Raw genomic sequence first — 16,861 nt, forward strand, 5'->3', positions numbered from 1 at the left:
GGGGAGATTAATTAAACCAGACAAATTAGGCAGAAACTGAGAATCAGAGTCTATTTTTAGACCAGGTCTGCAGTCGGTTCATCATCATTAAAAACAAAAAACACAGCCAGTCTCACTCTGTACTCCTTGAACTCTCCCTGGACAGAGCTCAGGTCGACTGGCTTCCAGTGCATGTTCGCCTTTCTGCTGTCAACCTTTGCCACCCGCAGGTCAGTGGGAGCGTCGGTGGGCTCTAAATAAAAGGGACACGGTATGTGTGAATAGTTAGAAAGGTTCAGTTCTGTTTATGCAGGAATAAGAGGAAATTCCCTCAGTGGTGCTCTTGTTGATGAATCATATCATAAATATGAATATAACACCAAATATCTTCCAGCTTTGGTCCAAAAAATCTATGTTTTTATTGGCTTTCACAGACTGTGTCTACTTACTGTCCTCTCCAGAGTATCCGACGACCACATTAGACTCAGGCCCTCGTCCAAACTTATTCCTGGCCTGGACTTTGACCTCGTAAGGCACGTAGGTTTCTGTGTCGTGGATGACGTGTTTGGGCCCCACGGTGGTCACGTTGCTCCACTCCTCTCCCGAATCCTTCCGTCTCCACCAAACGTTGTAGTGCAGGTTTGGGCCATTCCTCTCCAGATCAAGCAGAGGCTGGAGAAAAACAACAACACTGTGAATGCACACTGGCTGAAAGTAAGAGTTCAAACCACCAGCGTTGTGGTGGTTTGAACTCTTACATTCTTACACTCTTGCATTCATTGTCATTATTTACAACAGGCACTGAATTTAACAGGAATCTTACAAGTTGTAATTTCCTGTCTTGTAAATGGTAAACTTGCGTTTCTATTGCGCTTTTCTAGTCTTCCGACCACTCAAAGCAATTCACACTACATGTCACACACGCAGAGGCTGCGCCAACTTTGCCCATCAAGATCTAATCTAAATACTCATTCAGACATACTCAATACTCATTTGGAACAATTTGGGGTTAAGTGTCTAGCTCAAGGAGGAGCCAGGGATCAAACCACCGACCTTCCGATTGGTGGACGACCTGCTCTACCCTCTGAGCCACAGCCGCCACACTTGTACATGTCTTACCTCCCAGGTGATCTCCATATTGTCCTTCTTGGATCCCCATCCTCTTAGACCTTTGGGAATGGCATCTGGGGCTGGTTTTAACAGAACAAAATGCACTTATATTGAACAACTTCAACTCCAACAACCCCCATGTCCGCAGGTACAGAGTTGGCTTACTGGCCGATAGTCTTTGACTCAGTACTACTTTCCCCTTAAAGCACGGGGCTGAGCCTACACATCCAGTCCATGCAATCATTTCATAGAACCCCCATACCAATGTGTTTAGAATGTATTCTTTCATTAGATCAACAATTCCATTGTTTAGTTTTTTTCCTATTTAGATTTTTCCCTGAGTGTTTATTTTAAGCATAAGATAAGATAAGAAGTGGCTCCAGCTAGGAGACAACAACCTAAACTAAAAGTTCTATGTGATGTGATCTGAGTGTGTGTGTGTGTGTGTGTGTGTGTGTGTGTGTGTGTGTGTGTGTGTGTGTGTGTGTGTGTGTGTGTGGTGTTCCTCACCGGCTGCGCTGGTGAGGAACCGTGGCGAGGGGCGGCTGGGCTCACTCTGGCCCACTGAGTTAATGGCGATGACCCTGAACTGGTAGTTGGCAAAGGGGTCGAGCTGCAGGAGGACAGAGTTCAGGTCTCCGGGGTAAGAGGACAGGTTCTTCCACCTGCCCGGTTCCCAGCGGTTCTCCTCGAACTGGACCAGGAATTCTGCAGAGACACACAACTGGCATGAGAAAAGCAGACCATGGGTTTTAAAGCAGAGGACATCTAGCGGGTGTCTTGTAGTCCTCGAAGGGGTTCAGCAGGTTCATTATATTCTCATGTTATGTCATTTCATCCCCCTCATATCCTCTTATGTTTAATGAGCCTGTTACGTTCATTTTACAAACCTTCCTATAAATACAGATTGTAATGATCACTCTATAAGTAATAGGCCTCACGCTTCTCAGATGGTTCCCTAATTACGGCCTCAAAATGTACCTCATTTCTTCAGTAATGAGTATTTCTATTTCAGCATTCCTTCATTAGCATTTCTTTCCCGAGCTTGGTGACCTGAGACAGACTCTACCATGTCATCTCTTTAGCTCTCCTTACAGGATGCACTTTACTGCTACACTACGTCAGGACACTATCATATCAGAAGCTGCAACGCTTTCACATACGCAAATCAGGCTCCGACTATGCTCGTGAAGACAAATTTAGAGAGAAATGTAATAATTCAAGTGTAATATAATCCCGTCCAGGGTGTGCAGGACAAGTGAGGAGTATGTGTGTGTACGGACCTGTGATCGGGCTCCTGTTGTCGACTCCGGGGATCCAGGTGAGGCGAATGCTGCGGGCTGCGGGGTCTGACAGATCCAATTCCACGGGAGGGTCTGGACGGTCTGCGGAGAAACAGGGAATAACCTGAAGTGAGACATGGAAAAACACATACACACACACACGCACACGTACACACGACCATAGACATGCTGCAAAACACTCGTCACTCATACTGTACAATGTAATCAGCCAATCAATCTTAGGTTAAGATACACCGCCCAATAGCACCTCCAAATCTCCTCACAGTTCACTGTGAGGTTCTGTTACTGGTGCCGTAAGTTTTACAAGTTCAAAATGAATCAGAGTGGTAGGTCTTCCTATCACTAACTATCTTTGCAGGTTTCCAAGCTGCATGTGATGTCACTGCCCGGAGATGAACGGCAGGGATGGCTGTGATCATCCATTGATCAGTCCACCCGCTTATTTGTTGATTCGTGCCTCTGTCTAAACTACTACCTTGCTAGTATTTGTAATTTGTGTGTTGTTTGTTTAGAACCTAGAAGCATTTGTAACTTGTTTGGGACTGGGCTAGGGATTAGATTAGTTTATTAGGACACATATTGCTGTGTACATTTTGACTAGATATTTTCTGTTTAAAACATTAGGTAAGCGGGTGGCTGCCATTGGTGTATTTTGTTTTATTATCCTGAGAGTAGTTGGAGTGGGGTTTTATTTTCTTGTTCATATCTAATTGTTTGCCAGCTTAGCTGGGATTTTAAGTTCTAGTTTGTAGCTCTTTTGTTTTATTCGTTTATCGATTTCGGCGCCATCTAGAGCCCATTCCTGAGTTGTTTTTCCATACCAACACACTTTTGTGTTCGCTTTTGTTTGCTGCACCGTGTTTGTTGATTGCCTGCCTGTTTTGCTTTAATTGATTGTGCATTTGACAATAAACGGCTACTTTACGCCTGACTACATCGGCTTATGTTGCTTCCATTACCCCTACACCTGGCTGGGACGTAACATAAATGGGGGGCTCGTCCAGGATCTTGTAATTAATTCCCGAGATTAACAGTAGTTGTGAAATTGTTTGTGGACAATCACCGTAAATTTCTCTGTAGTGACCTAATTATTGATTGGCTCATGGCTCCGTTTAACCTGGAACAGTTCGTTGCTCATCCCACATGGGAACAATTTGATAATTGTCGCAAAGATGACTTGCTAATTATTGCCAACCGCTTCCAGATCTCTTTCTCCAAACACTTGTTAAAAAGGGAGCTTAAGGCTCAACTAGTTGGTAAATTGGTGGAATTGAGGGTTCTTGATTTTCCGGCTCCGCCACCTAAGATTGCTGTGCAGGACCGTCAAAATCAACAGTTTGACTTGTTTCAGGAAATCGTAAATATATCGCCCAGTGAAATGAGGTCAAAATGAGAAAAACTACTCTACTAATGCCATCAACAAACAACTGTGTGGAAATATGTTTCCCAACTGGACATTATGAGCAATCTGGACCAACATTTTCAGACTTACTATGAGATGAAATGACTTGACAGGATGGATCGTGGTGCATGCATGTAAAAATCCACTCTGTATTAAAAACACGTCTCTCCTCTCAAACATATATGGAGACAATCATCTTTGGCACATATTCATATAAATGTTGTAATACAGCAGAAGGTTAGACAGAACAAAAGTAAAACAATAAGAAGACAAAATAAATAGGAAACAAATGAGGACAGGACAAAAAAAAGAAAAAGACAGATTTCCACCTGAGCCGTGTGTTACCTGGAGGCAAGGCACTAGAGACTGAGGGGTTGAGGGAGGCTTCCTCTGTGGGGCAGGGGTCAAGGACCAGGAAGTGGGTATAAAGGTTAGAGTTCACATGTTAGTCTATCAACTAGACAACAGCAAGGGAGCACAATGGTTAACATGTCATTTAGTATACATTGAATTAATATAAGTCAGCTTCACTAAGCTCCAGTTTGTACGATGGCGTATTAGGGTCAATGTAGGTAAAAAGAAAATATATAAATTACGGAGCTGGGGGAAGGAGGTGAGAAAAAACTCAGATATTCTTTGAGGTTCTGAATACTTGAGGTGCTATAAAAAAAGACATTGCATATCTCTAAACTGATGCAGTATGTAGTCTCAGATGTCCTCAACTCAAATGTATCAGTCATTGTAAGGGTTTCCAGCACTCCAAAAATCAAAGAATAAAGACATTTTCCTCACAATTTAGTGGTATTTTCTTTTATTTATTTATTCTTTTATTCATAAGGGACATGAAACATGTTTATACTTCTTGTGAATATAATCTGATTAACCTTATTTCCATATATGTATTTTTTATGTTACCACCTTCTTTTGAAAACCAGACGTAGTCACACATCTATCCTTCCGCTAACCTCACCAAGTCCATCGCTAGCTCTCCCTTTCAGCTCCATCTGGGCCGTCTGAATGCATTTACTATTAATGTTAGTAGGGCTATATAGTCAGTATACTATATAGGTAAACTACAATTTTAGCGTCGGCTGATTTGACCACAGAGATGCGAGTGACGGCTGGCTTGACCGCAATGTGATGAGGTTTATCCAACCTTGCAACGTCAAGCCATGTAGTTCCTCGACCAAAAAAAAAGTTCTTTTTTTTCCCACGTAAATTCGTGACTTAAATCTCTGAGAATATCCAAGTTTTTTCTCTTTAATATCAGAAATTCAGAGTTTTTTTTTTGTTTTTTTGGGGGGTGGAATATCCCCCCCTTCCCCGGCTCCGTTTTGTTTTTTTACTAACAATGGCCCCAATACGCCATGGTAAGTTTGAGACAATCATGTAATCATCATATTTACATTTGAGAGTTTTGCACTCTGTGAAGCCAAAAAGTGGAATTTTGAGTCATTTCTCAAAAAAGCGTAACATCTGTTGAATGACAAGCCAAATAACAGCGGCTTATTCTTGTGGCTCATTGTCATTAATGAAAGTCTCAAATGTCCAAACAATGGTCCCCAGGATGTTCAAACTGAGTCTACAATGTAGCTTCACTACAGCACAGCACTACGGCATGTTGCTACGCTGCATGCAAACTGTTGAATCAGTGGGAGTAGGTAGAGTTACATTTTAGTAAATTGCAGCAACAACAAGACATGCATGATTTCCATTTGAAGACATAGAGCTGAAAAATAATACAGAGTCAAGAAAAACTGAAGACATTCACAGTAAATATTTAAAGAGTATCGAAATGAGAAAATATAAAAAGCATTAATATATTATATATAGTATATAGTACAATTCTCAGTCATCCAGGTCATGGTATCCGAGTAAGGGTTAAATCAGCAGCAACTGGACTTATTGGTTTAGATTCTTGAAGACGTTTCCCTTCTCATCCAAGAAGCTTCTTCAGTTCTGGCTGAATGGTAGGGGAACCCAGGAATCCGACCCATGTGACAGTCATTCACACCTGGTATCAGCTGACTCTAATGACCCATAACTACAGTGGTCACACCTCTAGAGGAGCACCAATGTACTGAGTGGTTTCTAGTATCCTGCTCACGACCCCACAGAGGTTTAATTCCTGGGTTCTCCTGCCATTCAGCCAGAACTGAAGAAGCTTCTTGGATGAGAAGTGAAACGTCTTCAAGAATCTAAACCAAGTCCAGTTGCTGCTGATTTAACCCTTACTCGGACTGTAGTGAATAGTTCCTACACAGAAAATAGTTTTAAATGCAAAATACATCCGCTGACACTGTGTGATAGATTATTTCAAGTTTAAACTATGACATATTTGATAACTCCTATTGTGTATTCAAACTAAATCTATGGTATGCTCCAGCACTGTTGTGTATGTGAGTGTACCTAGCACAGTGAGGCGGGCCGAGGCTGAGTCCTGGTCTATCTCTGATTTAACGGTGCAGCTGTACGTTCCCTCGTCGCCCTCGTTCACATTGTAGATGACTAGCGAGTCCTCGTTCTTCTTCACCCTGGGAGACCAACAGACAAGGAGGGATTGCTTGTTATGCATCTATATTTAGAGTTTATACTTGAGCTGACATCTGTATAGAAGGAATAAGTCAATTCTAAAATCAAATAACCCTGAAGTGTACAAATGATACAAAAGTGGGATCTGTCATTGTCGGACACGTTTTAGCTTTATTTCCTCTCTAAGACAGCTTGTGTTTCTGTTGTGTGCTATAACTCTTAGAGTTGACTGATAACACTATTGCTTTAAACATCGATTCCTTACCTGCAAATTATTCTGGGTATTTTTGTGGCAACACGTTTGCCTCATAATTACCCTGCTATATAAGTATACTCCAGCAGCAATGTGAATGTGCTTATCTGCTTATAGAGATATAGCAATATCGTTTACATGGGCATACACATGCGTCCGCCTTCATACATCACTTAAGGTCACTTCCAGGCATATGTATTTGTGCATGCGTGTTAATCCATGTGTACTCATGTAGCTATATTTTTCCTTCTGTCAGACTCCATCTCTTCTCAAAAACATCCTCCATATTCCTTATTTTCTGAGTTCCCTTTTCCATAACTTTTACTTCTTGAATTAAACTTTTCCTTCTTATAAAATCTGAGGGTTTAGTTTTTTTCCACTCTTTTGTTATTTGCTTCAGTGCTGTGATTCTGAGTATTCTAAATAAGTAACGTTCATCTTTACCGAGACCAATTGGAGGTTTCCCGAGTATGATATGCTCTGCTTTTAAATACAGAGGTTTTTTTGATAGTCTTCTATAAACTTAAAAACTTCTGACCAAAACAAATTTAATAGACTGCATGTGTAGAAAATGTGTACATTTTTGTTTATTATTATTATTTAATTTTTTTTCTCTTTGTATTATTTTTATTATTATTATTATTATTATTATTATTATTATTATTATTTATTTTATTTCAATTTTGAATGCTGATATTGTTTTCTCTAGTGTACTGAATGCGTTTGTCTCTAAGCTCAACTAGTTAAAAATTGGTTTATAAACTATTGTAATTACCAACTGTAAATGCATACACGAAAACAACCTCGAAAAAAAGAGGAAAACATAAAGTATAAAAAAACATGTATCAATGCTTTAGGTGTTTTAATTACTGCAGTATGTGAGAATTACGAAAAGACAATTAAGAATTGTCAAGTGAATTGTCAATGCAGTTAAATATCAAAATGAAAGTGAGTAAAAGAAAGTCAAATTCCCAGCTAGTTTGGTAGGAAAACCCCTGTGTGGGAGGGACTGTGACGTGAGCCAGGTTGCATTGAGGGTTACGTAAAAGAATCGTATCTTAATATTTCACTTAAAGGGCCAACGTGTATGCAGAATTGGAATATAATATTCATAACTATGTTTTCATTAGTGTATAATCACCTGAAACTAAGAATCGTTGTGTTTTCGTTAGCTTAGAATGAGCCCTTCCTATCTACATAGGCAGCGGGTCCTCTACACAGAGTCTGCCGTGTTGCTCTGCCATGTTTCTACAGCAGCCCAGAACGGACAAACCAAACTCTGGCTCTAAGAGAGAGACTTTCATGTTTTTAGGTTACCTGAAGGCCACCGTAGTTCTCCGACACGCTTGTGAAACTGCGGCACCGTCAGCCGCCGGCTGACTTCAGTTGCTCCCTAAAGTAGTGTTATTATGGTATGGTTGGCCTCTGAGCGAGGCCAACGACGTTACTACAGTTTTGCATTCGGCGGCTCACGTTACCGCAGATCCCGAAAAGGGAGGACTGAGCGGAGGGGTACTCAGTTGGTTGCAATCTGCAACCACACCACAAATCCTACACACTGTCCCTTTAACCACAAACAAACCAGAGACAAATAATCCTTTGATATAAATGATCTTAAGTTCCTTTGAGGTTAGTGAAATAAAGGAAACGATAAACATTTACTCTTGTTAAAATGACAGCTTTGCTTGGATCGGTCTTGGACATGCTAGTCGGTGTCAGTGTAGGTGCTGTTACCTCCATCCGTAGAGAGGCTTGTCGTCCTTTGTCCAGGCCACAGTGACGGGCAGGCTGGGATCCGACTTCACCTTGCAGTCAAAGTGAGCGAAGGTGCCCCTGATGGCCGACTGGTGCTCCGGGGCTCGAAGTATGCGAGTCGGCTCTGAGTTGGAGTGAGGTTGAAGAGGAACACGTAAACACACACATACACGCACGTAGCCATCCATACCCAACGTATTTGTATCGGCGAATCTGTTTTATAATAAATGTGATGGCATCAGTGTTAAAGTCCTGTGCTATGTATATCCAACCCTCCACCCTCCATCTCCCTCTTCCGTACACCGTCTGTGCACTATAAGAACATCCCACTTACTGGACTGGAAAAATTCTACGTAACATTCTTCTACATCATATTGAACTAAGGGGTGCTTTATAAAGATGAGGATCTCCATTTGCCATCTCACCGCCTTGGCAGATTAGTTCACCCTCTTTTAAATTTTTTCAGTTCAGCATTGAACTTGAATGCTGAGATGGGAATATTGTTTGCAGTGTATGCAGTTAATACAAATAAAATAACTTAAAGGTCCCATATCGTGCTCATTTTCAGGTTCATATTTGTATTTTGTGTTTCTACTAGAACATGTTTACATGCTGTAATGTTAAAAAAAACAACTGCATTTTCCTCATACTGTCGGCCTGAATATGCCTGTATTTACGCTCTGTCTTAAACGCTCTGTTTTAGCGCATTTTGACGAATTGCGACAGAATTGCGTTGCTAGGCAACAGCTTGGGTCCATGTGTACTTCCTGTCAGCTGATGACATTCACATACACTGCAACCAGGAATAAACTGGGACACATTTAGAATTTTTACATTTAAATCTGTGTAAAGGGTCTAAATATTGTATATTTGTGACATTACAAATGGACAGAAATCCTGACAGCTTGTTTCAAATGCAGAGTTTCTGAATACGGGCTGTGTGTATTTCCCTGTGGATTGAGCGTTTCGATACTTTCAAAGTATTTATATAGGACTTCAGCCTGCTTTATAATAAAAAAAATATGAAAATCTCTCTTTTTTATAATATGGGACCTTTAAAATTAACTGTCAGTAAACACAAGTTGAGGCAATTGAATTAAAGGCACAAGAGATTTGAATATAATCCATCTGACCCTCCTGTTGGGCACAAGGAAAGGAAATGATTTCATATTTCACATTTTTTCCTCTTTCACACACCATCCTGACATCCATGTAAAAAGTCATAAACCCTGTCGGTGCAGATTGTTGCATATGTAGGCTGCACATGATGTCCTGTTACGTGCTTACAAAGATGTAATATCGACATCTCATTTTGTAGGTTTTAGTATATATACTTTAGTTTTCAGCGTCTGGATGCTGAGTGTGAACAGCGTGGCTCAGAAGTCTGAGTGCAGCAGTGATGTAATGTCTGACCTTTGACCTCCAGGATGACCTGGTTCTCGGCCTTGCCCAGGATGCTGCTGGCCACGCAGGTGTAGGTGCCCTCATCCTCTGCTCGGGCCCGTCTGATCTCTAGAGTGCCGTTGATGTAAACGCGGTACTGACCGCCATCCAGCCCACTGCCCTGTCCATTCTTAAACCTACACACATAGAAAACACAGAAAATATGAACTAGTACATTCAATTATAAGGTATAGGTGTCTTGTTCAAGGACACATGGGGGTGGGTTTCCAGAGGAGGATGCCCAAACCAACATTTTTACATTTAAAGGGGAAAGATCATGCTCATTTTCAGGTTCATACTTGTATTTTGGGGTTTCTACTAGCACATGTTTGCACACTTTAATGTACAAATAACACTTTCTTTTTCTCATCCTGTCTGTCTGAATATATGTATGTATTCACCTCCTCCTGAAAAAGCCCCAGTCTACTCTGATTGGTCAACGTTTTCCTGTCCTACACATCTGCTCTGTCGCCGTCTTCACAGCGTCGCTGCTGCCGGGGGACTCACTGTGTGTGTGTGTCAACTACAAGGAGATTAGCAGCACTAGTTGTGACATCACAACCTTACGAAAGTCCTGGCGGCTCGTTTAAAGGCACAGTTTCTCAATCTCACTTTCTAATATGGGACCTTTAAGTAAATAAAAGTATTCGCTGCTCACCAGCGTAAATCCGGCAGAGGGGAACCGAAGAAGGGACAGTCCAGGAAGGTGCGGTTGTTCTCGATGACTTTGATCAGCTGGTTCTTAGGGCCCAGCATCCTCGGACGCATGTCTACAAAGAGAGAAGGAAAGTGGATGACACCTTTATCACTTCATCACTAACAAGGACATTATGTAAAGTGACGTGTTAACGGTTTAATCAGTGATCAGTTCAAAACAATATTATTATATAATTAAACTTATTACAATTGAATAGCAGTTTATTCACAATATATTTTAGGATAAGCATGTTTGCTTTCTTATCAAGAGTAAATAATAGTAATATTAATTAAAATAATAATAATAATAGTGGACATGGAAGACTGCTAGCTCCTGTTAAAATGAAATAAATGCAACATACATTAGAACAAGGCCAGTATAAGTAAACACACACATTTTATATAATCAGATTTTGATTGTACTGTGTGAAAAAAAGTTCAGAAACTTGTGTTTGATGGATTATTTCTCTGTTGTTACAATGTTAATTGTCATTGTATTTTACATCGTTGGAAAGCCTGTTTATTTACCTTCGCAATGATGTCCAACTTGTAAGGATCGTGCATTTGTGGGATGAGCAGCACAGCTGATTATGTGGGTAGCGCCCAAGAAAAATTTGCCAAAATGCTCCGTCAATGGTAAACAGTGTATTCTCCTGTTGGTGTTGACTCGTGTTGTGAGATGTTTGGTGGATTGGATGATTGAACTCTCTATCAGTAACAAGGAACAAACAAGACATATTGATTGATTGAATCCACCGTCAGGAGCCTCAGTAGCAGTGGAAGAGCCATACGCAGCCACAACAGCCTGGCACCTCCTCCTCATGCTGGTCACCAACTTGGTCACACGTTGCTGTGGGATGGCGTTCCATTCCTCAACCAGGATTCGTTGCAGGTCAGCCAGCGTGGTTGTGTTGGTTACTCTAACACGTACAGCACGCCCAAGCTGATCCCACAAGTGTTGAATTGGGTTGAGGTGTGGACTCTTGGCAGGCCGTTCCATTCTCTCTACTCCCACATTGTGGAGGTAGTCTGTGATAACCCTGGCTCTGTGGGGGTGAGCGTTGTTTCTTGGAGGATGAAGTTAGGTGCCAGATTGTGGAGATATGGGATCGCCACTGGCTGCAGAATCTCATCCCGATATCTCACTGCATTGAGATGGCCTTCAATGATGACAAGCCTTGTTTTGCCAGTGAGGGAGATGCCGCCCCACACCATGACACTGCCCCCACCAAAAGCTGTTACTCCATCGGTGCTACAATCAGCATAGCGTTCTCCACGTCGTCTCCATACTTTGACCCTGCCATCCAACTTTGGCAGACAGAACCTGGACTCATCACTGAACATGACATTCCCCCTCATGTTCAGGTTCCATTGTCTGTGTTGTCGACGCCAGTGCAAACGGGCCTGACGGTGAAGGGCAGTCATTGCAGGCTTCCTGGTTTTTCTTGGGCGCTACCCACATAATCAGCTGTGCTGCTCATCCCACAAATGCATGATCCTTACTGTGATGGAATTTTCCATCAATTCCTCTCTTATTGGTAGAAAGGTCAGAGTGTTTGTCAGAGTGTCCCTCTGTTGACATTCTTGGGTTGGAGTCCTGTCTAGAGGAGCCACCGTTATCTGTACAGCTGTGCCTGTAGTGGAGACCGTAGAGCCAGTCGCTAGGGCAACCAGGGTCAGAGATGCCAGAGGAACGGAGTAAGTCAAAACATGATAAGGGGTAAGACACTGAGCACCGGGGAGGAAGGACAGAGTTGTGAGGCCTTCATGCAGAGAGCATCTATTGTGGAGACCTGACAATTCTCCTTGATCAAGCTTCAATAAACCTTCTTTTGTAAGACATCATCAGCTCCGGACCTCTTCCTTCCAAAGATAACTTGTGTATCAATTATTCCATCACACTTACAAGTTGGACATCATTGTGAAGGTAAATAAACAGGCTTTCTAACCATGTAAAATACAATGACCATTAGCATTGTAACAACAGAGAAATAATCCACCAAACACAAGTTTCCGAACTTTGTTTTTTCACAATATATATGGAGAAAAAGTATTTCATATATATATACATATATATATATTATGGCATGCCGTTTAGCAAATTATTATATATATAATGTGAAATTGGAGAATATTGAATGAACCCTGAATATATATTCAGGATTTCATTCCATATTCTCAAATTTCACATTATATATGCAATAATTTCCTAAGCATTGAAGGAAATAATTCACAAGTTCAGAGGGCACAGTGGTGATGCTGGTGGACATAAAACAAAAAAGCCCTTGTATTCATACTCTCATATAGATTTCAGGGTAAGAGCTGAGTCATACTGTACGGTACAGTACAGAAGGATGTGTAACACTCTCAGCCAATGTTAGTTACTGCTCTGTATACAGTTTGAAATCAACCTCCCCTCTCCGTGTCTCACCAAGGACGCTGACAAAGGCGTTGGCCAGCAGATAGCCGTGCTGGTTGGAGGCGTTGCACTGGTAGACGCCGCTGCTTCCCATCTGCACCGAGCGGAAGATGATGGTGTCGCCGGACACCTGTCTGCTGGGGTTGTGGGGAGAGCCTGGGGTCAGGAGATGAAAATAAGATACGGTGAGAAAGCCATGGGAATAATAAGACATATAGTGAATGCATAGTGGTTTACCCCTCAGAATTGCATCTGGTTTATTTGAAAGACTCTGAGCCTCTTGCGTGACATTTCGGTGAGGCTTGTTAGTACGAGAGTTCCAAGTCAGATTTACCAAACGCTCTTGACTGTACAAACTTGTCATAATTTGAGGAGGCCTGCGTTTGTGAGATTCTATTATATATTAGACGAGACGATATATTATAGTCTGCGGTAGGTGATGTTACAATGTCTGGTGCTATAACAGAGGATGACACTGGACGGATACCTGCATAAAGACCCTGATGAAGCTGTTGGGAGTGAGAGAATCGTCCCAATAACTACTGTCCTGTAGAAGTTCCTGTGTTTAAATACAAAAATCTCTCATCTCATTTCATCTCATCTTCAACCTGCTTATCCGGGGTCGGGTCGCGGGGGCAACAGCTCCAGCAGGGGACCCCAAACTTCCCTTTCCCGGGCCACATTAACCAGCTCTGACTGGGGGATCCCGAGGCGTTCCCAGGCCAGTGTGGAGATATAATCTCTCCACCTAGTCCTGGGTCTTGCCCGTGGCCTCCTCCCAGCTGGTCGTGCCTGGAACACCTCCCTAGGGAGGCGTCCAGGAGGGGGGGCATCCTTAATAGATGCCCGAACCACCTAAGCTGGCTCCTTTCAACGCAATGGAGCAGCGGCTCTACTCCGAGTCCCTCACGGATGACTGAGCTTCTCACCCTATCTCTAAGGAAGAGGCCAACCACCCTCCTGAGGAAACCTATTTCGGCCGCTTGTACCTGCGATCTAGTTCTTTGGGTCATGACCCAGCCTTCATGACCATAGGTGAGAGTAGGAACGAAGACTGACTGGTAGATCGAGAGCTTTACAATATTATATATTAAATAATATAACTTCAACACAAAGAAAGAAAGAATACGTACTGTCTATGGGCTGTCCGTTGATCAGCCATTGGATGTTAGGTTTAGGGTTGCCGTTGGCCCGACACACCAGGCGCCCGTTCTCATCCGGGGCGAGCACCAGGTTTGTAGGTTTGTCCAGCCAATAAGGAGCCGCTGTGGAATACAGGGAGTCACATGAGCACAATGGACTCAAACACAAACATAAGGTCGTATATTCTTCATAAACACATAACCACTGTAACCGCCTCACCTTTGACCTGAACCAAGATGGAGTGGCGTATGCTGCCTAAATGATTGTTGGCCATGCATACATACTCCCCGGCATCCTCCTCCGACACGTTGATAATCTTCAGGGTCTTGTTGTAGTTCTCAAACTTCACTTTCCGCCCAGGCAGGTCCCCACCCTTCTTAAACCACTTGATGGTGGGCGTCGGACTGTAAGGGGGGAAACAAAACCTCACTTTCATATAATGCATTTCACTCGGCAAAACTGAGTTAAAGATGCTTGTGTCTTTAAACAGCACCGGTCAGATGTGTGAGAGGACTACTCTACGTGCATATGTTGGAATGGTCTTTTATGTTTTTAGCTTGTAGAAAGTCCTCTTTATTAATTATTATTAGTTATTTACTAGTGACTATTTATTTATAACTGAAAGGGCAGAAAGATACATAGATCCCTCTGAGCAACAGCTTAATAAGAATAGAAGAAAACTAATTCAACATCCAAGTTCCAACAGTATTCTCCCATCATGCAACACTGTAGGGACGTCCACTAAATGGAAGTTTGAATCATTTACTGTAAAACTTAAATTAATAACCGATGCTTTTATTTGTTTCCACCACTGAACTCAACCGGCCCAATGGGCCGGCTTTTTATTTCCTTTCGTACAAAACTCCCGCTCAGGATGGGAAATACGATGAAAATTAACCTAATTAATGTATTTAAACCAGTATGACTTGTATACAAATTTGGCTATCAAATAACATATGGATTACAAATCATTTATTTGATCCAGCCCATCGGCGACGAGCTTATTTGTCACACTGAAAAAGAAAATGGGTGAAAACTAAAAAGAAAAAAGTGGGGACACTTTTATTTTGTAGTCCAGCGAGGTAATGAAAACAAGCATACCCAACAACACGGTGCAGGAGGAAGAGAAAATATTTTTTTTATGCCAGTTAAAGTGCTGTCATTGTTTAACGAACAACGTTAGCAGACAGTGAACAATGGACTTAGGGAAAAAAACATTTTGATTCTTTTGATCGGTGGACCCTTATGGACTCAAGGAATATAAATAATCAACATATTCACATTTATGACCGCTTCAAAGGTAGGGAGTCACCACATTTGTTTTGTCTCTCTTGTTTACCATGCCGGTAAATCTGATGGAATTATACTTTGGTCTGTAAAACAAACTGAACAATTGAATTGTGGAGAATCGAACCGATCTACCGATGTGTAGCATGTGTCCATATAACAGCGTCTAATTAAGACCTGTGTTTATTTGTCAAAATGTGTAGCCACACCCATCGAGTGAAAGGGACTCCGCGTCTAATTCTTCTTCTTTTGGGGCCAAAACTAGTTCAAATGTAAATAAATAATACATTTGGTGTCTGAACTATACTGTTTTTATCTCTGTTGAAATAGTTATAAGAAAATGATAATTCCAAACATTTTAAGTTTTAAGTTTGTAAGTAGTTTGTGTAAGTATTTTTGTGCAACCCTAGCAGTACTCACTACAATTAATTCTGTTTTTAATACTCGGTGATGTGTGTGTGTGTGTGTGTGTGCGTGTGTGTGTGTGTGTGTGTGTGTGTGTGTGTGTGTGTGTCTCACAGTCCAGCAGCGATACACTCCAGCAGCAGTTGCTCGTCTCGTAGCACCATTTTGGAGCTCTCACTCCCCGAGGGCGAGAGGAAGGTCGGTGTGGACTCGACTACTTTACGGCCTGCAGACGAGGAACGAGGTAGGACGGGGTTAATGCACACACAAACAAACAGTTTATCGTTGCACCATGACTCACTTCCTGCAAGGAGCTAAACATCCTGTTTGTAGGCACTCGCCACGTGAGTCTAACACTATTATTGTGATCATATTCTTGTGGCTGTGTTCCATCTCCGCTAGGCTTTGGCTCTCCCTGCAGTCTGTTGTGAGGCCAAAGCGGCCAGTAAATGGGTTTAACACCCTCTGGCTTGTCTCACAGGAAGACATTAAGAGATGCAGAGACAACAACTGGGTCATTGATCTTGCTTTATGTTCGCCAAGGGAACAAGATTGCCATTAAAAGCTTATATATAAAGCAGCTGATAAAAACTTGTCCAGTTTCTCTTGCTGTAATTAGATAAGGGAAGCATATGTAAGGTCACATAGTTGATGGCATTATTCAACCCCATGTTAAATCTTTCTGTAGGGCTTGGCTAAAGCTGTAAGCAGCAGTTCGCATTGCAGCTAGTTGCCTTGCCAAACCTAGAGCCTTTAGAACAGAACATTGGTGTTGTTTGGAGTTGGCTTTTAGGTTGAAAGGCCTTTTATAATCCACACACACAGTACAATGACTGGGAGGGAGGAGGCATGATAAACATCTATTTTAACCTATACTAACAGTACAAGTGCTTTTATACAACAATTGGGGGATAGTTTAGCATCAGTGTTGCTACAGTTGGTTGGAACAAACTCAAAATGTGAATAAAACATTTGAGCATATACAGTATGAATGAACAGTGAGTTCAGCTAAGCAGTCTTGGATGTGAGCAAACTGTCAAGTGCTGTCTTTGTTTGCATATTGCAACAGCCAAACGTATGTGGCATGTTAATCAGGCACGTAGTTGAGTGTAAACTCACCTTTTCTTACTTTC

General features: G+C 42.0%; 1 protein-coding gene across 33 annotated transcripts in view; it reads right to left on the reverse strand.

Moving 5' to 3' along the window:
• nfasca (neurofascin homolog (chicken) a) overlaps nt 1-16,861 on the reverse strand; it is a 172,210-nt gene that overhangs the window by 39,254 nt on the left and 116,095 nt on the right. For 28 of the 33 annotated variants that reach the window (XR_012595592.1, XR_012595603.1, XM_074648539.1 and 25 more), the window contains 14 exons: nt 15,843-15,954; nt 14,256-14,440; nt 14,027-14,158; nt 12,906-13,049; nt 10,437-10,548; nt 9,749-9,915; nt 8,315-8,459; nt 6,205-6,329; nt 4,141-4,185; nt 2,373-2,474; nt 1,600-1,797; nt 1,099-1,169; nt 429-651; nt 117-232 (listed from right to left, as the gene is read on the reverse strand). Coding sequence is in view for 31 of the 33 variants with exons in the window: in XM_074648539.1 (XP_074504640.1) it covers nt 117-232; nt 429-651; nt 1,099-1,169; nt 1,600-1,797; nt 2,373-2,474; nt 4,141-4,185; nt 6,205-6,329; nt 8,315-8,459; nt 9,749-9,915; nt 10,437-10,548; nt 12,906-13,049; nt 14,027-14,158; nt 14,256-14,440; nt 15,843-15,954 (1,877 nt within the window). In the remaining 2 variants the exon portion in view is untranslated. The remainder of the gene's footprint in view (nt 1-116; nt 233-428; nt 652-1,098; nt 1,170-1,599; nt 1,798-2,372; nt 2,475-4,140; nt 4,186-6,204; nt 6,330-8,314; nt 8,460-9,748; nt 9,916-10,436; nt 10,549-12,905; nt 13,050-14,026; nt 14,159-14,255; nt 14,441-15,842; nt 15,955-16,861) is intronic. The other 5 variants (XM_074648775.1, XM_074648634.1, XM_074648756.1 and 2 more) reach the window with 1 other exon arrangement.

The sequence above is a fragment of the Sebastes fasciatus genome, chromosome 1, assembly GCF_043250625.1.
Source record: "Sebastes fasciatus isolate fSebFas1 chromosome 1, fSebFas1.pri, whole genome shotgun sequence".
Taxonomy (NCBI): Eukaryota; Metazoa; Chordata; class Actinopteri; order Perciformes; family Sebastidae; genus Sebastes; species Sebastes fasciatus.